Source organism: Peromyscus maniculatus, chromosome 8 (assembly GCF_049852395.1).
Source record: "Peromyscus maniculatus bairdii isolate BWxNUB_F1_BW_parent chromosome 8, HU_Pman_BW_mat_3.1, whole genome shotgun sequence".
In the NCBI taxonomy this organism is placed as follows: Eukaryota; Metazoa; Chordata; class Mammalia; order Rodentia; family Cricetidae; genus Peromyscus; species Peromyscus maniculatus.
This window is the reverse complement of record NC_134859.1, coordinates 94,759,670-94,781,648: the sequence shown is the minus strand read 5'-3', so window position 1 is coordinate 94,781,648 and position 21,979 is coordinate 94,759,670. Positions and strand designations below refer to the sequence as shown.

At 47.1% G+C, this 21,979-nt stretch overlaps 1 protein-coding gene across 1 annotated transcript in view; it reads left to right on the top strand.

Annotated features, from left to right (window-relative positions):
* The first annotated feature begins 1,192 nt into the window (after positions 1-1,192).
* Positions 1,193-21,979, top strand: part of Pitpnc1 (phosphatidylinositol transfer protein cytoplasmic 1) — a 283,056-nt gene continuing 262,269 nt past the window's right edge. Inside the window, exon 1 of the mRNA XM_006970483.4 lies at positions 1,193-2,142. Within this exon, the coding sequence (XP_006970545.1) occupies positions 2,095-2,142 (48 nt within the window). The 5' untranslated portion in view covers positions 1,193-2,094. The remainder of the gene's footprint in view (positions 2,143-21,979) is intronic.

Sequence of the window (21,979 nt, the reverse complement as noted above, 5' to 3'; positions counted from 1 at the left end):
GCTGTAAGTATTTGTGAGACAACTTTGGGAAGCATTTATCTAGAAAATATTATTTTTTTAGCCAAAATATAAGCTAGACTTAGGGTGTCATTTTCCTAGCAGGCTGGATCACATTCCCTGAACTCTAAACTCAGTTGGGCCATCTGGACAACTTTAGCCACAGCCTACTCTTATTACATTGCTTAGTGACTTATTGATTATAATTTAAAAAATACTATATCATTGAGGCCTGCCTAGTCTACATTGCCCAATGTAAGCTCTTTGAGTAGATGTGGGTCACCACATCTCACAAGCACACACACATATATACATATCTAGGAATATATATTCAAGAACCAGTGATGCTTACAGATTATTCTCCTATGGGCAACGGATGCAGCTTTTTTTTTTTTTCATTTTTAGAAAAACAAGCTTAAAAAAAATGAATACCAGACAAATGAAAACCAGACTTCAGCAGTTACATGCTGCTTCCTGAGTAACTAAAGAATGTGCTTCTTGTGGTTAAAATGAGAGATCTGTTTAATATGGATGAAATGCCAACACCCAAGGCATTTTTATTGACATTTCACTGTGACTTTTTGAACTTAGGAGTGCTGACACGAAAACCCATTCTTTCTGCTCTGGGAAGCCTGCAGTAGGTTTGCAGAGCCAGAGTGCAAGAGGTAGTAGCAGCCGATGACAGGCTCTCTCTCTCTCTCTCTCTCTCTCTCTCTCTCTCTCTCTCTCTCTCTCTCTCTCTCTCTCTCTCTGTGTGTGTGTGTGTGTGTGTGTGTGTGTGTGTGTGTATGTGTACTTTGTTTTCACCCACACTGCTGGATGATTCCGTCTCGAGAACATGTTAGAAAAACACATTCTCAAAACTATCACTTCTCTTGCTCAGGCCTTGTTACCCTGTCAGAGAGAAAAACGTTCGCAATGGGCATTTGTAAAGACACCCCCCCGCCCCCCGGCCCCCAAAGTCAAGCGACACTTGTGCACTTTGGAAACAGAGCGTTTCCAGAGCAACTAAGCAGAGAGCCCTGTGGCACCCCGGGTACATTTGAACACAGATCTCAGTGTTTTAGGGGTCCAGGATAGCCCCTCTTTGCGATCCTCCCTGGCGCTCGCTGCTCTGGGTTCCGGGACAGCCCTGGCGTCTGGCAGCAGACAAGGAGAGACATGCTGTTTTGTTTAAATCCTCCACATTCTTTGCCATTTCCCCATTGGCCGGATGGGGCTACCCTCCCCGCCGCGGCCGCTGCTGATGTCAGCCTGGTCTCGCTCGCTCCTCCCGCACCCACCTCCCGGCCCCAGGCACACTGCAGCTCCGCGCGGTCTCTCCAGACGCGGCGAGGTAGCTGCAAACTCACGGGCACGCACGGCGCTCGCAGAGCCGAGGGACTCGGGGGAGGGGACGCGCGCAAGGCGCTGGCAGCCACCCTCCGAGGTTGGAGACACCCGGGGCCCAGAGCAGGGGAGAGCCCTGGCGGCCACGGCTTCCCTTTTCTTTCCCAGCTGAGCTCTGGAGAGACTCGGGGACTAGCCCTAAAAAAGAGCAGGAAATCTTGTTTACCGCCCGGGGAGAGGAGACCAGCGAGCCTTTGTTTGGAAAGTCAGCATCGCCGGCTCCCGCGGCAATGTGTTCCTGGTGACATTAGCCCAGGGTAGACGGGTCGGAGGAAAAGGGGGCTCGCAAGGTTCAGCTCTGCTTTCGGACGAGGATCGAGAGGGTGACTTTTGTGCATTTGTTTGAATTTGTGGAAATCTTTCCCCCTTTTCTCTTGCCCGCTGCCGGGCATGTCCTGATCTGGTGGCCGCGCCTACCAGCCCGGGGCTGTCGATCGGAGCTGTCTCCCGCGGGTCTCCCTCCCTCAGTCCCTGACTTTGCAATACCGGGAGGGCTGATCTCCGCGAGGAAGGAGGCGGGGGAGTCACAGACACCGGGATTCGAAGCTTGACATGCTCCGGGGCGGACCGGAGGCAGCCAGGAGCTGAGCGCACCGCCGGGACTGCTTCGCCTGCCGGCTCCCAGTGCCCTTGCCTTCCGCTGGGCGCCAACCTTGCTCATCTGTTGGGACGCCCCCTTCTTCCCCGCGGTCCGCGGCCGGCAGGACCATGCTGCTGAAGGAGTACCGAATCTGTATGCCGCTCACCGTGGACGAGGTAGGCACCGCGCCGGGCCTCGCCCGCCCCTGGTCTCCAGCCGCCACCACTCGGCCGGCGGGTCCACTGCGTGCGGCTGGGAAATCCGGGTGCTACCCTGGCGCCCAAACCTAGAGGCTGGAGGGGAGGAGGCAGGGTATTCGCTGTTTCCACTCATCATCCCGACGGGGGAAAGGTGGCGTGGGGGTGAGGTCGGGGAGTCCAGGTGGGCTCTTCAGGGACATCTAGAATCAGATTACTGAGGACCACAATGCGTCACAGGGAGCTGCTGCGCCCCCTCCCTCCAATTAAGCAAATGCACAGAGAGAGAGTCCAACAAGAGCCCAAGCATGCTTTGCAGCCGTGGTGGTACCTACTGCCCCATGCCCCTTTTACAAGGTAGGCTTGCAGGGACAAATCCCGCGCGGGTGGGATCTGCAGACCAGAGTCCCGCCCGGGGGCACGTCGGAGGCCAGGAGAGATCCGTCTAGACCCCCGATTTCTTGTCGCCCCGGGTCTGGGCGCTGGCTCCTGCCCAGCCGAAGCATCCAGGCTCCCTCCGGGACCTGGCTTGTCCTTTGCTGACCGCCTGGCTCGGAAACTTTCTGCGTGTCTCGTTCCTTCCACGGCGGGGAGCGTGGTCGGAGGAAGAGCCCCAGTGGTGGGGCTTGTGGCGTGGCCACAGGAGGGCGCTCCAGCACGCTGGGCCAGGCTCTGGGTGTCCGGGCTACAGGGTGGGGGGCTCTCCGCTCAAGGGCTCGGCCTCGGCGCGCAGGTCAGCTTGCATTCTTCCGATCCTCCCCCCCCTCCGGCCCCCGCTCCCCCCGCAATAGCGAGCTCCGCCATTCAGGAAACGGTGACTCAGTAAGGGTCACTCTGGCCCGGGCTTCCCTTTCGTTCCCCTTTCTCCTCTCCACCTTTTTGGATATTTCACAAATGCTTTGAGTCTGTCCAGGGACTCACAGCGAGAACATGAAGCCAATCAAGGCAATTTGAAACAGACTCGTGTGGGTTGGTGTGGCAACAAATGAAATCAGCGATCCACAACGTATTTGTATTTAAATCCGGTGCATTTAATCTATCAGACATGTGATCCACTCACTACTTTGTGAAAGAGCCTTGTGCTTTTGTGTTACTCAGGCTACGGCTGGCTCCCAGAGGCATGGCAGTGGGGGGGCGGGGGGAGGGGAGAACCAATCTTCCTTTAGCATCTGGCGCCAGTGTTAAGGTGAGACCCTAGGACAATCCAAGGCAAGATCAAAGTAGCCTGAAGTTTACAAAACGACACTCGACCCTGGCTGCCAAAGAGGGAGAGCTCAGCCATGCCCCCGCCCCCAGCCTTATCAACAAGCTTTGGAGTTTGCATGCATTTCAGGAGTGGCAGCCTTTTGAGCTGGGTTTTAAATGGTGGAAGCCGGGTGGTTGGGTGCCTCCTAACCTTATTAATGGAGGAGCAGCATACAGCTTTGTGGAGAATGAAGAAAGGCAAATGAATGGGATTGAACACACACACACACACACACACACACACACACACACACACACACACACACCCTCCCTGGTGCTGGTGTTGGGTGGACAGGCTGTCTTCCACCTCCGGAGCTGGTGAACAGGACCAGGGCGACTTGGAGGTGTATGCATGCTTCCACTCAGTCTCCTGCAATGACTCTGGAGTGTGGGTTCTCGGGCAATGATGATATTTCGTGAAATGTTCAGACTGTCAGAGATAATCAAGAAAAGAATCAGTTCTAGAATCTTCTTTTATGGAACTCACTGTCTAGACCAGACTGGCCTCAAACTCCCAGAGATCTGTGTCTGCTGGGATTAAAGATGTATGGCATCCCCACCCAGACTTTCTTTCCTGCTAACATACGTCTCTTTATCTTGGTTGGCATTCTTCTGGTGTTTTCTTAAGCACTTGGGCAGAGCATTTTCTCCCACATTTGTTTGTTTACGATTGAGTGGCACAGGTGGATGGCCTTTTCTTCCTTCTTTCCTTCCTCCCTCCCTCCTTCCTTCCCTCCCTTCCTTCCGTGAGACAGTGTTCCTCTGTAGATTAGCCTGGCCTCAAGACTCAGAGAGTCACCTGACTCACCTTCTCAAGTGCTGGATTAAAGGCATGCACTGCCACACCTGGCTAGGATGCCCTTTCTTAACCGGCCAAGTAAGCTAGACTACCTGTAGGATAATTATAAATTATTTCACATGTAACTCATTTAGACTAAAGTAAATATGATTCAGTTTCTGTGAGGTCATATTTTGATTTCTTAAACTTTTTTATTTTATTTTATTATCTTTGCAGTACTGGGGATTGAAAACAAACCTGAGCATGGCAGGCAGGCATCCTGCCTCTGAGCTGCATTCCTAGCCTGAGGTCACGGTGTGGAATTGTTCTCTATTTTGTCAGAGATGTAAATGGGGGCAGTTTAGATAGGAAGTCTCAAACAGAAAGAATTCAGATTAGCCAAATAAATCGCTTGATGGGTAAGGAAAGGAGACTTAGCTGGCCAGATGGCAGACACTTAAGAGTCCAAACTGGGGAGCACCCACAGTCTCCACCATCCCGTGGTGGTGCCCCGCTGGCCTTCACACTCAGCACTGCGAAGGAACTTGAGTGTCTGGCTGGCCACAGAAGATGGCTTACTGCAAACGAAATACTCTGGTAACTGAACTGTGGCTTCAACTTCTGGCTCCTTTGGACTTGATGCAACCTGTGTGGACCTTCCTCGGCTTGTTCCCGATTAACTTCAGCTGTTCATTAGCCGCACAAGCTGTGGTTTTGCCAAGGAAAGCAAATGCCTGGGATTTGGAGAGTCAGTGTCTAGTCTTTGTCCCCTTTCCTTATGCCCTGACCCCACTTGACCTCAGGCTGCTGGTGGGGAGTTAGGGGTTACCAGGTATAGGTGTTGTGGCTGGGGCTAGTAACCCCAGCACTCGGGAGACGGAGGCAAGAAGCTGGGGAGAGTTTGGAGAGTTTAAAGTCATCCTCAGCTGTATAATAAGTTTGAAGTCAGTGATGAACCTCTGTCCTTGCTCCCCCACCACCAAAAAAAAAAAGGTTAAATGCTGTTGTTCCTGGCCACACCACTAGTTAATAGCAGATTGAGGAGGAACACGCTGGTAATGTCATTATTTATTTTTCCTTACCCTGCTCTTTGCAGTGTTTAATCCAGGAAAAGGAAAATCATTTCTTGAAAACATAAAGTCAGCACTCTCATCGAAATAAAAAACCCGGGGCCGTTGAAATGTTACAGATAGTATTGACTTCTACTCGGTCCAGTCTTGTTTTAACACATAAAATGTTCCTCAGTTCCAGGAAAGAGAACAGCTCCGAGAGACTGTGAAAACAAAGCTGAGCTCCAGTCTAGAGCAGGGTTAATGGTGTGTTTATGTGTATTTCAGTGGAAGAAAGCTGGCCTAGCAAGATTGAAACCCTGGGCTTGTCCCCAGTGTTTTACACACACACACACACACACACACACACACACACACACACACACACACACACACAGATCCAGATCCAGAATAAGGAATTTAGGAAGTAAGATTCCATGGATTCATTGTGATTGTGTATGTGCTGGTGGTATGCATGTTGAAGCCAGAGGACAACCTTGGGTGTCCTTCCTCAGACCTCAGCTCATCTTTTATTTATTTTTTGTCTAGGCCCCTTTCACTGGCCTAGAACCACTTGCCAAGTCAGCTAGGCTGGCAGGCCAGCGAGCCCCAGCGATCTGCCTCCCCAGTGCTGGGATTACAAGCAAGTCACCATGTTGTCCTTTTCTTCCTCCTCTTCCTCCTCCCCCACCAAGGGTGTGGAGATTGGACTCAGCACTTCACCACATGACTGACAGAACTCTCCCTAGCCCTCCAGGATCAATCAAAAATTACATTTATTTATTTGTGCATGTGTATGCTTGGAGGTTAGGATAACTTGTAAGAGTGGGTTCTCTCCTTATCCCAAGTGGGTCCTGGGAATAGAGCTCAGGTCACCAGGCTTGGTGGCAAAGTACCTTTACTGGATGAGACAAAACCAGGACAAAAAACAAACCCCTAAAACAAACCAAACAAAAAAACTTCACTGGCGTTAAATGCAGCCATCTTTGAACTAAACGTAAGCCTGGTGGGAAGTTATTGACTAGAGTTGGGGTGGGGCTGACAGCTGCTGTAATGAGGAAGATGTCTTCATCTGAATCATCTGGATTCTGGAATTTTAGACTTGGAAGTGCTACGTCTTAGCGGCCTCTGTAGCCATGCTATTTGGTTTCCCAGATGACTCCAGGCCTGTAGAGGGCTCATCCAGTTGCCTGTCTCTTTGCTAAGGTGGGACTGGGGTTGGAACAAGGCTGCTGATTTCTGCTGTGAATGTTTTTCATTGGAGGCCATAAGGACTGCGGTCTCTCTCTCTCTCTCTGATTTCTGTTGCTAGCGTAAGTTATCCCCAAGCCCCACGTAGCTATATAACACGTACACGGGGCCTTCCCTAGTTGAAGGTAGCTTGGAGACTCAGACCTTGTATCTACCCAGGGGACACAGAAGTATAGTCCCTTTTAGAACCTACTGGAAGAGTGTCTAGGGCGGAAGAGTGTTTGCTTGACATTCATGAAGCCCTATGATAAGTCCCTAGCACCTAAAAACAACAAACAAACAAACAAACAAACAAACAAAAACCATTACCTCAGTGTGATGGTGCATGCCTATAATCCTAGCAACAGGCAGACTGAGACTGGAGAATTAAGAGTTCCAGGCCCTGGACCCGAGAGATGGCTCAGCAGTTAAGAGCACTTGTTGCTCTTGTAGAGGAGTCAGGTTTCATTCCCAGCACCCATATGGTTTCTCACAATCATCTATAACTCCAATACCATGACATCCATCAATGCCTTCCTTTAGCCTCCGAGGGCACGAGACACACAGGTCATATACATACATACATACATACATGTGGCAAAAAACTCAATACACATTAAAAAAAAAGTTCAAGGTCAGCCTGGACTATTTGGTGAGACTGTCTAAATAAATAAATGAATAAATAAGCAAATAAAAAGATAAGTATTGCTGGGCACACGCCTTTAATCCCAGCACTTGGGAGGCAGAGACAGGTGGATCTCTGTGAGTTCAAGGCCAACCTGGTCTATAGAGTGAGTTCCAGGACAGCCAAGGCTACACACACACACAAATCTTGAAAAAAAAAAGATAAGTATCCTCCAGAGACTAAGCCCATCCTAAGAGAATGTAAGGTAGGTACCTTAGTTTTTGCTTTTAAAATAAAACAATAAACTATTTTTCTTTAAAAAAAAAAATCCTGGCTGCCCTCACATTAATGAGTGTTCAGGTAGGCATTTATTTGTGGTCTTTAGGGATTTGCTGCACAATGAAGAGAAACAGAAACATCTCGTCTCCTCATCAAGGAAAGAGGCAGATAGAAAAAGGGAGAGTGACAGCCGAGCACACAGGATGTCATTCTGTGCTCTGGTCTGGTGGACAGCCAGCCTCTACCCAGCATCCTCTAGCCCCAGGAGAGCTCCCCTACCCATGTTTCTGAGAACAGACTTGGGAGCTGGGTGTGCCCCCTGCCCAAGGGTGCAGATGGAGATGCTAGGTTGCAGGTCAGCTCCTCTCTCTCCTCCTCCCTCTCCACTGGAAACTGACAGAGTGCATCTGCAAGCACCCTGCAGACCTTCTGAAGGAAAGGGTTTGAAGGCTGATGCTGTCATCTACTTTGTGTGGTGTACAAAGTGGTACCCTAGACTGCGAAGGCTAAAGACTCCTCAGAGGATGGAACACATCCTTTTTTTTTTTTTTTTTTTTTTTTTAAATCTTTTAAGTTTTCTGATTGTTCCCAGTTGAGAGGACCCAGGCTAGGACCACAAGTCTGATTTCCGAGCCATCTAAGCGGCTTCCTTTGCCAATGTCACTCACAGACAGTAGACGGTGTTCCCGAAGCCACCCTGCTTTCATGCAGAGCTCTGGACTCGCTCCTGAGTGGCATGGAGGGTTAATGGATAAGTGTAAGCTCTCACTACTAATGGAAGAGACGAGGAACAGATGCAGGCTCCCGGCGGGGCTGGAAGTTGACTTTATGTGGAAAGGGCCACTGCACCTTCCCCTGTTATTTAAGGGGACACCTGTCATTGGGAACAGATTCTGGACCTTGAAGAGATAAAAATGAATACTGTTTTTAACCAAATGGAATTGAAATGTGGTAGGTTGGTTATTGGCTGTCACATTTGATAGAGAAATAGTAAGCTAGTAGTTGGAGATGGTTGTTAGGGTCTCAAACCCAGGGTCTTGGGCATGCTAGGCAGGTACTTACTCTGCCCTCAGCCCTAAGGTTCTTTTTTTTTTTTTTAAGACTTATTTATTTTCATTTTATTTGTATGAATATTTTCCTGCCTGTGTGTGTGTCTAACACATGAGTGACCATGGAGGCCAGAAGAGGGGGTTGGATCCCTGGAACTAGTGTTATAGGTGGTTGTGAGCCACCATGTGGGTGCTGGGATCCAAAGGTGGGGTCTCTTCACCTCTGAGCATCTCTCCAGCCCCACCCCTAAGGTTCTAAGAAGTAGTCTCAGAAACTGCATCGGACTGTATTAATTGATGATCAAAGGATAGTGAGTGGAACTTATTTCAGAAAGACTATTATTTCCAGGGAACAGAAGAATGCTGTGTGTGTGTGTGTGTGTGTGTGTGTGTGTGTGTGTGTGTGTGTGTGTACATAGTATCAAGCCATCAACATTTTGTTTGTTTAGTTTTGACATAAGGTTTTACTATGTAGTCTTAGCTGGTTTGGAACTCACTATGTAGATCAGACTGGCCTTGAACTCACAGAGATCCATCCCCCTTCCTTCCTGTGTGCTGAGATTCATGTATGTGCCACCACACCTGGCAATGTGTTTTTCAGTAGCAGTAATCGTTGGAAAAGTACATCCAAACTTTGGATGAGAGTGAAGGCCAGGTTCCCTGACTGGCAGCCTGGATGTTGTCCTGTTTTCTATTGGCTAGAGGTTTGGATAGTTGAGGCAACTCTGAAAACCTTTTTGAAAAGTAGAAAACATTTCTAGCCCCCTTTTGGGGTAAAAAGGCTGAGTTCTGGACCTTACCTAATAGATAGCAAGAAGTCAGGAAGGCTGTGGGTGTGACAGATTCTGCCCCATGAGAGAGGAAAGGAAAATTCTAGATTACATCCCCAGGCCTCCCAGACTCCTCCTGTAAACTGGGAATTTTGTGGGATTCCCAGTGGAGATTTTTTGGGAGGTGAGGAAGGCTATTAGACAGATGAGGCTCAAGTGTGTCATACATGTTATAAACCGCAACACCCGTCATCTGGAAAGGAGAAAGTCATTGCAAAAACATTTTAATGTACAGGACATATAGCTCTCACAAGCAGGGCGTCAGCATGGCCCACCCCCACGGCTCACTGTTTAAGTAGAACACAGTAGAACTGAGCCTTGGAATGGAAAGCCAACCAAGTCCTTGTCAGGCCCATCTAAGATAGCCCTCTCAGGCTGGGGATACAGTGTAGTCCGTCAAGTACTTGTCTAGCATGCAAAATACTTTTATATTAAAAGGAGGTTGAGGCTGGAAAGGTGGCGCAGGGGTTGAGCGTCTGCTGTTCTTGCAGAGGACTGAGGCTCTGTTTCCAGCACCCACATGGGGTGGAGGAAATGCACTGATGTTTGGGACGCTAGCCACGGGAGATTGGAGCCTGCTTCTGTCCTCCGAGCCCACACGTGCCGTGCACTCACAGAGACACATACCTAGGAAGAAAACCAAAACCAAAGCAAACAGCACCAAGCCACATTTGAGACAGGACGGCTCTCTGTAGAGCCTTGGCTGGCCTAGAATCACTTTGTAGACTAGGCTGGCTTCTCAGTCACAGAGATCCACCTTCCTCTGCCTCTCAATCCCTCTGTTGACATTAAAGATGTGTGCTACCACTAGGGCAAAATAAATCTTCAAAAGTAAAAACAGCTGGGTGCAGTGGCACACCCCGTTAATCCCAGGACTGGCAGAGGCAGGCAGATCTCTGGGTTTGAGGCCAGCCTGGTCTAGAGAGTAAGTTCTAAGACAACCAGAGCTGGAGCTGCATAGTGAGACCCTGTCCCAAAACCACACTCCACCCGAGGCCCCCCAAAAAAGGTAAAAAAGAATTATCGGAAATTCTGTAGCTTAAGACAACACCTGGGTTGATAAGATGATGATGGGTCAGATAAAGACACTTGCTACCAAGACTGATGACCCGAGTTCAGGCACACCATGGTATATATATATGAGCATGAACACATACGTGCACTTTGAGCATGCACACACTAAATAAAAATGTTAAAACACGAAGGCCATTTATCATTTCCCAGATTCTCTGTAAATTACAATTCAGGGTGTGGCCTGGTAGATCCTCTGCTCAGGGTCTCTGGGGATGACATCTCCAAGCCCTCTTGTCTCCTCCCTTCTTTCTGGAAGGCTCATGTGGATTGTGACAAAATTAAGTTCCTTGCAGCTGGAGAACTAAGGCCCCTACTTCTGCCTGGCTGTCAATTAAAGATTGGCTTCTAGAGGCCACTGTCCATTTCCTGCCACGTCATCCTTTTTATGATATGGCATTTGGTTCTTTCAAAGCCAACGGAGAGTGTCTGCTGCCAGTTTTAATCTCTTGACTTTGTTATCACTGACTTCTGGGACTCTTTTTGCAAAAGAACCCACTGGTTGGCCCAGGCCCGCCATGTTCAAGGGTAGAGGATCAAATATAGACAGGGCGGGGCCATCCTGCCAAGCATGGGGCAGTGAGCTGGACTGAGAGTCTGTCTGCATTGGAGGAGAGAAGGAGCTGTGTGTTGGATTTGGAAAATTTATGGTTATGAAAAGTTGCAGGTTGGTGTTTGAGCCATAATGAAAGTATTCATTTCACAGATACATTTTTGGCCTCCTGCTGGGTGCCTGGTGCTTGGGGACAGTGCTGTAAGTGAGGCAGAGACAATCACTGCCTTTCGGGCACTCAGGGAACAGAGGACGCTGGAGAAGTTCATTACCGTTTTGGAACCAATGATTTTGGGCTGGGGATGTGGCTTAACAGCCAAGTACTTGCCTCCATGAGTAGGATCCGGCACCAGGGACAGAAGAGGATTGCTATGTGAAGTAAAAACCAGTAAAGCTTTTAAATATGGTCCAACGGATGGTCTCGGGAGGTGGCTGGGTGGGCAAAAGCACTTGTCGCCCATGCGTCAGGACCTGAGTTTGAATCTCAAGCACCTTCATAAAACCTGGAAACATAACCAAAGTGTCTGGAGGCAGCCAGGAGACTTTCTGGAAGCTCTTGGGCCAGCTCATGTGACCAGTGCAGCAGAAAAACAGCTGAAGTTCCCTGTCTCAAACAAGGTGGAAGGTGAGGTTTACCCTGGGATTATCCTCAGAACTGATTATTATTATTATTATTATTATTATTATTATTATTATTCACACACTAATACATACAACACAACACAACACATACATAAAAGATAAAAAGATGTGCATAGAGATGTTTGAGCACCAACTTCAGAGAACTCCACCAGCAGGAAGGTCTGAGTTGGAAATTATGAGTGAATTGAAAGTTGTGGGTCCCTGATTTCGAGGAAATGCCTATAGCTGTTTTGGGTCTAGACAGCGCTCCAGAAGATCATGTCGTCTTCTGAGACAGTGTGGGGGAAAAGAACATGTGTGCTAGATTTGAACCAGATGGCTGTGGTGTAGGTCAGAACTAGGGAAGGAAACACATTTATTACTGAAAAGTGGACCAAGGACCAGCTTCAGGGCTGGGGGATACTGCACTTGCGGCCCTAATTCACCAGGGCCACCCTGTCAACTCCTCACAGGGGATAGAGGCCACTGTGTGAGGAGGAACAGCACCTCAGAGCTTCCTTGCTATGGCTCCTTTGCAGAGATACCTAGGCAGAGTAAACCCAGCACCCCTGCTCAGGAGTTGTCTTCACACACAGTTCTTCTTGGTGGTGGTAATGTCTGCGAGAGGTCCTCCAGACATCTGGGCTTCTTGGCCATTTAAACTGTGTCAAGGTCACTTCTGTCTAGATGGTAGCCCCCCAACATTCCCCCCTTCCCACCCCAGCTAGGCAGGGCACATCACTCAGAATGCGTGTGGTTGGGGTGGGGGTAGAAGCCCAGGACGTTCTGTCTTGGCCTCTGGCTTTATAAATGATGACAGAGGAAGGAGTCTGGGGTCACCCACCACTTCCTGGCTGGCTGCACGAACAGCATCCTTCAGTACTGTTTGTTGACTTAGAAATACTCAAGTCGGAGCTCACCAAGACTTCAACAGCGAGTCTTAAAGTGACTCACTTTTTCATTTCCCAGAACGTCGACAGAAAGCTCGCTCTTAGACGGCATGGAAGTCAAGTCCTGTATGTAAACGTGCAGCCAACGGAAGTTCTCATCAGACTATCTCATGACTCACTCCACTTCTCCTAACTTTTTATTATTTATTTACTTATTTTGAGTTAGGATTTCCCTAGACTGGCCTTGAACTCAACGATCCTCTTGCTCAGGTGTGTGTGTGTGTGTGTGTGTGTGTGTGTGTGTGTGTGTGTGTGTACACGGAAGCCAGAGAAGGACATTAGTGTCCTTTATCACTCTCTACCTTATTCCCTTGAGACAGAGTCTCTCACTCAGTTTGGAACTAGTCTGCCAGCCAGCAAACCCCAATGACCTCTATTTCCACTCATAGTTCTGAGGTCACAGGCCCATGCTCTGCTAGCTCTTTAGATGGGTGCTAGAGATAAGAACTTACAGCCTCCAGCTCGCTCAGGAAGCGTGGCTTGTACCCACTGAGCCATCTCCTCAGCATGGCCGTGCTTGTCTTTCCTCCTCTTAAGATCTGCCGAAGCGTGACTGCTGCTCTCCAGTTGTCCCCGAAACATCACCGGTTCCTTTAAATCCCTCAGCATTCTGTCCTAGGGTGGTGTTTCTTTCTTAGACTGAATCATCCCAAGTAAGAGTGGCCAAACAAATGTAATTTGATGACACCCTATAATAATGTTATTCGAGCACTTAATCTAAATGGCTAATCTCCAAAGATTGCTCCCTGGCCCCAAATTCATTCTCTCTCTCTCTCTCTCTCTCTCTCTCTCTCTCTCTCTCTCTCTCTCTCTCTCTCTCTCTCACACACACACACACACACACACACACACACAAACACACACACACAGATACATACATACATACACAGAAAAACACATAGAAAAACACAGAAACACATGGATACTCACACACAGGGACATTCACACACATGTCTACACAGACATACAACACCAGTACACAGACAAACAGATACATATGCAGAGATGCACACACACACACACACACACACACACACACACACACACATATACACACACACATTCACATATGTAACACGAATTGTTAAAGTCCTTTAATAAAAACCCGGAACCAGATGTTGGAATGAAAGCTGAAAGATCAGAGAAGCAGAGCAAGCCATAGCCACCACCTCTTACCTCACCAACTCCTCAGCCTGAAAGAGCCTTTCTAGCCAAAAGGCCTCTAACTGAAAGGGGCTGGCCTCTGTGTTTAATCCAGTGGTTTGTTCTGTCCTCTGATCTTCAGGTAAATTTTATTAGAGTACACAATAGATCACCACACACATGCTTATAAACAGTCACAGATACATACCAACAGACACAGAGAAACACACACACAGGCACATTCACACACTGCACACAGAGATACATACACACGGATGTACACACTCACAGATAGACTCACACACACAGACACCCTTCCCATTCTGGTCTGACTATACTAGTTATATGAAGGCCTCATCTTGAAGTTTCTATGTCTGTGTATTTTTGCCCTGGAAAAAAAAAACCCTAATTAATCTTCATGGTTTTTGTTTGTTAGTTGGTTTGGTTTGGTTGGTTTTGGCTTTTTAGGACAGGGTTTTGATTGGCAGTGGAAGGCAGAGGCAGGTAGAAAGATGGTTTTTCTGTGTAGTCTTGGCTATTCTGGAACTTGCTCTGTAGACCAGGCTGGCCTCGAACTCAGAGATCAGCCTGCTTCTACTTCCCAAGGCGTGTGCCACCACCGCCTATCTTAATGCTTATTTAAAAGAAATGAATGAATCAACCGGAAGAGTGGAAAATCACTATTAATTAAGGTTTTACTATAACTTAATTGTTTAAGCCTTTACTAGGTTTTTATTTCTTTTTTCTTTTCTTTTGGTTTTTCAAGACAGGGTTTCTCTGTGTAGCTTTGCGCCTCTCCTGAAACTCACTCTGTAGCCCAGGCTGGCCTTGAACTCACAGAGATCCGCCTGCCTCTGCCTCCCAAGTGCTGGGATTAAAGGCGTGTGCCACCACCGCCCAGCATTTATTTTTTCGAGACAGGATTTCTCTGTGTAGCCCTGGCTGTGCTGGAGCTCACTAAGTAGGCCAGGCTGGCCTTGAACTCATTGAGATCCTCCTGCCTCTGCCTCCTGAGTGCTGAGCTTAAAGGCGTGCACCATCACACTAGGGCCTTCACTGGGTCTCATTTGCTGGACTCTATATTTCCTGGCATCTCTGTTTAATTTATAGCAGGCTTTTCCTTTCTCTGCCTTTTATGCTGGGGCAAGCACTCTAGCATGGAGCTCCACCCTGAGCCCCACTTCCTCCCCCCCTTCTTTCTTTCCTTTTTTTTATTTTTTTATTTTTTTTAAATCTTCAAGATTGGATTTTGTGCTATGTATTCTGGGCTGGCTGTGAAATTGCAATCCTCCTGCCTCAGCTATCCTGGTGCCGAGATCTCCTCAGTCTTTGCACCCCTGCACCTGGCGGTTAATTTATTCTGATGATGGTGGCAGTCTCCGTATGTCTTGTCTTTGGCAAAGGGTTTGTGACTTGGGCTGGCTTACACGGACAGCTTATGGATCGGAATACAGCCCGTTATCGAATCTTGTACCCGAGCTTCCTGGAAAGCCTTGTGTAGGATTGACTGACTGCACGGTCCCTAGAAAGCCCAGGCCTGCACACCCGGCCTCTTTATCTCAACCATCTCCATTTTCCTGTCTGACATAAATTGTGTAAGCTCTGTCTCCTGGCTTTGCCAGCTCACAGTGAGGGACTGTGAGCCAGTCAGCCCGTGGCACAAGGGCTCGGTGGGGTGTGGTTTGGCTCTAGCTTGCTTATTTAGTTAGGTTTCTCTCTTTCTTTCCTTTCTTTCTTTCTTTCTTTCTTTCTTTCTTTCTTTCTTTCTTTCTTTCTTTCTTTCTTTCTTTCTTTCTTTCTTTCTTTCTTTCTTTCTCTTTCTTTCTTTCTCTCTCTCTCTCTCTCTCTCTCTTTCTTTCTTTCTTTCTCTTTCTTTCTTTCTTTCTTCTTCCACAATTCTGTACACACACGTGACGTATTTTGATTTTGCTCCACCCACTATCATTCTCTCCTCTCCTTCCCATTGAGCCTCTTCTTGCCAAGTCCCTTCCAGACTTGTGTGTCTTTTCCCCCCTGTGGTCCACTGTTCAGTTAGGGTCTGCAGGACCAGGGATGGGGGCTTATTTACTTGAACAAGGGCAACTTAGCAGTGGCTACACCACAGAGGACTGTGACTCCCCTACCCCACCCCACCCCCCACCCCCACCCCTGCAACCTTTACCCTCCCCCTGCTTTCCCATTTACAGGTGAGCCCTCAGCAGTCACTTCCCATGAGTTTCTGTTACCCACAGGGCAGTGGTTTTGTCTGTTTGTTGTAAGCTAGGCAGCACTAGATGCCCCACGGTGGCAGCACAGGAGACTCCGTTTGAAACTATGAATATTAAAGTTTGATCTGTAAATGTCCTCAGGGCCCTGGGTCAGATCCCCAGCATCACCACCACCAAAAAAACAAAACAAAACAAAAAAAGCAACAACACAAAAGGTTTTGATTGACTTTTTTCAAGGCCAGACAGGACCTTGTGGCAAGATTTGGTCCCATAAAAGGGGTGGGAGAGCCACTTAACATAAGCGTTAAGCCGAGTGACTTCTTCTGTACAACTTTAATAATGAATCATATTCCTCTTTGAAAAGAACTTTTGTCATTTGTGATCTAAAAAGAGAACCACCCCTACGCTCCTGGAAATTATTCCTTTTAATGGCAGCAGAAACCTCTGGCTTTTAGAGGCATCATCTATAGGGATGTGAGCTCAGGAGCACCTGTGACTAGCTCAAAATTAGTGTCTGAAAATAACGCTGGGAACAGACGGGCCACGCTGGGCCTCTGAAAACTTTAAACCGTTCACCTGGAAGGAAGCAGTTGGAAGGTCTGAGGTCCCAGAGATGCTCAAAATGGACCGTTCCGAGGTTCGTGTTTGCCACCCCAGAGATGCTGCTCCTCCACGGCTCAGGCTTGTGCTTCTCCACTCCAGGTTGAGCCCAGGCAACCTGCGTGCCTGAGTCCCAGCCTTGACATACCTTTCTTTCTTCCCTCCCTTCTTCTCTTCTCTTCTCTTCTCTTCTCTTCTCTTCTCTTCTCTTCTCTTCTCTTCTCTTCTCTTCTCTTCTCTTCTCTTCTCTTCTCTTCTCTTCTCCTCTCCTCTCCTCTCCTCCCCTCCCCTCCCCTCCCCTCCCCTCCCCTCCCCTCCCCTCCCCTCCCCTCCCCTCCCCTCCCCTTCTCTCTCTCTCTCTCTCTCTCTCTCTCTCTCTTTGCTTTCTTTTTTTTCTTTCTTTGAGACAGAGTTTCTCTGTGTAGTCCTGGCAGGCTGTCCTACACGTTGTTATGTAGACCAGGCTGGTCTCGAACTCTGTCTATCTCTGCCTCCGACTAAAGGCATGCAACACTACCGCCTGGCAGACTCAGCTTTCTTAGCATTGCTTTCCTAAGGTAGTTTACAAACCAAACAGGCAAATTAATATTACTCTTTCAGAGTCATACTGCATGTGGACTAATAAATCCTTTTTCAGAGGGAAGGTTCTGGAAATCAGAGCTAGGACCTACACATTCCAGGAAGGTGCCCTACCACTGAGCCACACCTCCAGACCCTAGAATAAATTTTTTTTTGTTTTTCTTTTCTTTTTTTTTTTTAAATGATTTATTTATTTTAATTTTAGGTGTATTTGTATGGTAAGTCTGTGTGAGTGACAGATCCACTGGAGATGGAGTTGCAGGCAGTTGTGAGCTGCCATGTGGGTACTGGGAATTGAACCCAGATCTCCTGGAAGAACAGCCAGAGCTCTTAACCTCTGAGCCATCTCTCCATCCCCCCCCCTTTTTTTGAGACAGGGTTTCTCCGTGTAGTTTTGGTGTCTGTCCTGGAACTTGCTCTGTAGACCAGGCTGGCCTTTTGAACTCATAGAGATCTACCTGCTTCTGCCTCCTGAGTGCTGGGATTAAAGGCGTGCGTCAGCACTGCCCAGTTAGAATAATTTTTTTTTAAATAAGGACTTGATTTGTGATTTATTTATGTATATGTGTGAGTGTTAACATGAGTGTGGGTGCCTGCAGAGGCCAAAAGAGGGTGTTGGAGTCACTGGAGCTGGATTGGGAGCCACCTACCTGATGTGGGTCTTGGGAACTGAACTACCTACCTTCCTTTGCAAGAATAGCAAGTGCTCTTAACTGCTGAGCCATCTCTCAAGCCCTGAATAAAATCATTTAACTTGAAGATGATTTCTTTGAGAGGCTGTTGCCTGGTGGTAGAGTGAATACCCACCATGTTCACCCACATTAAGAAATAGCAATAAAACAAAATCTTATATTTGTGTCGAGCAGGTGGTCTCTGAGTTCGAGGCCAGCCTGGTCTATATATCCAATTCCAGAGCAGCAGGACTGCATAGAAAGACCCTGTCTCAAAACAAACAATCACAAAAGCTGGGCTTACCACTGTGTGTATCCGAGTATTAGGGGTAGTGGAGACAGGAGGATTCCTCCACCGCCACTCTACTCCCCCACCCTACCCTAGGCTTGCTGGCTGCTGACCTAGTTTCAGGTTCAGTGAGAGACTCAAGAGAGTGAATGAAGTGGGGAGTGAGAGGGCAGGGCACCCGGCATCCTCCTCTGGGCTCACACACAGCCCCACATATCCATGTGTACACGTGACGTACACACACGCGTACACACACACACACACACACACACACACACACATACAAATAACCAGGATATCTTCACTTTCGGTTAAGGATTGTCTACCTCAAATAATTCATTTTGCGTTATAACATTTATTTATTTCAGTAGTGTCGATAGAGAGCCACAGTTTTACACTTCTCTCAAGGATCTAAGGACTTTTTCTTTTCAACTTTGTTTTTGTTTGTTTGAGACAGGGTAGTCCTGGCTAGTCCTGGCTAGTCTGCAGTACACTACAGACTGGCCCCAAACCTGCTTCTGCCTCCCAAGTGTTAGGGATTAAAGTTGTCCACCACCATGCTTAACTATTTTCATTGAAGGTGTGTTCCACCATTCTTGGCTGCTTCCGTTGTTTTTGGTGGCATTAAGACCATTCACATTGGTGGACAACGATCATGTACTACGATAACAAAATACTTGAGGTAAGCATCTTAAAGACTGGAGACATTTATTGTGGCTTTTCTGGAAGAGACGTGAATTCTTGACCATGAAGCTGTCTCTCCAGCCCCCAGTTAGTGACCTTTGCTTTTCCGACAGCATCGAAAGTGCTACTGTTTTAATTCAGAGGAACTGCTGTGTTGTCCTTCAACAGAAAAGAGGTGCACCGGCTTCCAAATACCTCACTAAAATAAGAGGAAATATCATGAATTTTTGAAGCATTTCAGACAAGCGAAGTTAGTACTGACAAGTGTTCTTCTAAAGTGGAAGACAGAATATTTGATTAGGGATAATGCTTTTATTCCTGTACAAGGTAGAAACAGACATTAATTGGACTCCTTTTCTCAGTAAGGAAGTACGGTTAAAATGTTACCTTATTTTCTGAGAATTTTATAAATGTTTAACTTGGGAGAAAAAAAGTTTCAGTCAGTCTGATGGCTTATTAATACATGAACATTGTAACATTTTCCCTCTTGTCTTTCTTAATGATGTCTACAAATGGGACTTTTGGTTCACTAGCCGACCACCTGCGTCTCACTAGGTTTTTATTTTATTTTAATTTTTGTTTATTTTATTTATATTTTCATACACTATATTGATCACATTCCTCCCCCTACCCCAGTTCCTCCCAGATCTTCCTTATCTCCCTACCCATCCAATTTTTAAGTTTTCTCTCCCTCTATCTTTTAAAGAAAAAAAGAAAAAAGAAAAAAAAAGAAAATCAAAACATACAAAAACCCAGTAAGATAAAACATACCAACACGAAACAAAATATGGAGTCTGTTTTGTGTAGGCCTAGGACTCCTGGGCATGGGGCCTGCCTTGGAGTGTGGATGATATAGCCAGTGATGTTCCATCAGAGAAAACTTGATTATTTCTTTCCCGGCCATCATCAGTATAATTATAATAATAATTATTAATATTATTGTTTTGGTGATTCTGTGGATTGAATCCAGATTTGTGCATATCACTGAGCTACTTCTTGAGCCCCTCATTAGATATTACATTTTTTATTACATTTTGCTTCAATTACTTTATTGTGTGTCTGTGTATGGGGGGTCAGAGGTCAACTTGCAGGAGTTGGTTCTGTCCTACCATGTGGGTCTCTGGGATTGAATTCAGGTTGTCATGCTTAGTGGTGGGGCCTTTCCTCAACAAGTTGCCCAGCCATCCTGCCAACCCTTCTTCTGTTCTTCCTCTTCCTCCTCTTCTTTTTATGAGACAGGGTCTCACTTTGTTATTTAGGCTGGTTTTGTTTTGTCTTTTGTTTTTTTGAGACAGGGTTTCTCTGTGTAGCTTTGGAGCCTTTCCTGGAACTCACTCTGTAGCCCAGGCTGGCCTTGAACTCACAGAGATCCACTTGCCTTTGCCTTGTGAGTGCTGGGATCAAAGGCGTGTGCCACCACCTCCCAGCTTGTTTTGTCTTAAAGATAATGTCTATGCATACCCTGCCTGGCCTGGAATTTGCTATGTACACCAAATCGACCTCAAGTTCACTGAGATCTGCCTGCTTTTGCCCCCTGGGACTAAAGGTGTACACCACCACATCCAGCTCAGACTGGTGTGGAGCTCCTGTGCTTATGGGCACCTTAGCCTCTCAAGTAGTTACGACTGCAGACCCATGCCACCAAACTGTGTATGTGCCACACACAGCTTCTCCTTCCTCCAGCCCCTGGCTACCATCCTTCTGTCGTTGGACCCGTGGTTTTCCTGAAGACAAGATTTGCCAGAAGGGACATGTCTTCTGGCTGTGTAATTTGCTGGGGTTGATGTCCTGGTGACATAAGTCTCTTTCTGGAACATTTTGCAGAGTTGGCACAAACGCACCACCTTCTTTCACAAACCGTGGTTGCTGAGTGTGGCTTGCTCAGTACTCAACAAATTCTGTGAAAATAGCTCTTTTGCTTAATGACCAGGGTTGAGAGAGTGGTTATCTAACCGTCCCACATGCAGAAAACTTGGTATCTTGAGCTGCATTTGGTTACTAGGGCATGACTTTATACCTTGCAAGCTGGAGACTTAACCCCAGTCTATTGGGGATGGGACAAATTCTTTTTCACTTTTTCCTGTACTTTCTTCTTTTTTCTTTTTTTCTTTTTTGGTTTTTCGAGACAGGGTTTCTCTGTGTAGCTTTGCGCCTTTCCTGGAGCTCACTTGGTAGCCCAGGCTGGCCTCGAACTCACAGAGATCTGCCTGGCTCTGCCTCCCGAGTGCTGGGAGCAGAGGCAGGTGGGTCTCTGTGAGTTCGAAGCCAGCCTGGTCTACAGAACAATTTCCAGGATAGCCAGGGCTACACAGAGAAACTCTGTCGTGAAAAAAAAAATTGTTCACCTCTTTTGGACTGTGCATGATGGAAATTTGGGCATAGCCAAGTGTAATTACGGTTTTGGACAGGATGACTTACAGCCTATAGATATGGTTGTATTTAGATGTGTTTTCTTGCCAAGATCTGGCTGAAAAAGAGCTTGGTAGTTGCTTTTCCTGTTAAAAAAATAATAATTAGGCTATTAGTTGTCTAAATGGAGTAATCCCCTTTTGGCTTCTCAAGAAAAACACTTCTGAGATGGGCGAGTATGTTTAAAATTAGCCATTATTTACAGAGTTGTTCAGCTTCTTGTTCATACTCCTGCTCATACTCCTCCTTCTGTTCATACTCCTCCTGGAGTTTCTGTCTCTCTCTCCCTCCCTTCTTCTCTCTCCCATCCCCATCCCTCCATCCCTCCCTCTCAGTGTTGATTCTGTCAGAATCATTTATTTTTATTCATTTATTTTAGTTTTCTTTAATCAGAGCTGAGGACCGAACCCAGGGCCTTGCGCTTGCTAGGCAAGCGCTCTACCACTGAGCTAAATCCCCAACCCCTTTAGTTTGTTTTTTATTTTTAATATTTTTTGTGGGCACGTGAGGTAGGATTTCTATCTGTAGCTCACATTAGCCTTGAACTTTCTCTGTAGCCCAGGGTGACATTAAATTCTGACCTCAGCCTCCTGAGCACTGGGATTACAGGCATAACAGCCACTTTAATTAACTAATTAACTTTAATTTTTTTAAATTAAAATTTAAAAAGGATTTATGTGTATGTATGTTTTGATCACATGTGTGTCTGTACACCAGGTGTGTGTTTGGTGCTCATGGAGACCTGAAGAGGATGCTGTATCCTCTGGAATTGGAGTTACAGACAGCAGTAAGTGGTACTGGGAACTGAGCTAGGCTTCTCTGCAAGAGCAGTAAGTGCTCTTGACCGCTGAGTCATCTTTCTGGCCCAGCCATTTTATTTTTAAAGATAAGAGTTCCCTACTGGTTCTGAGATCAAAAGCACCCAAATCGCCAGTCTCCCAGAAGGTGTATCAC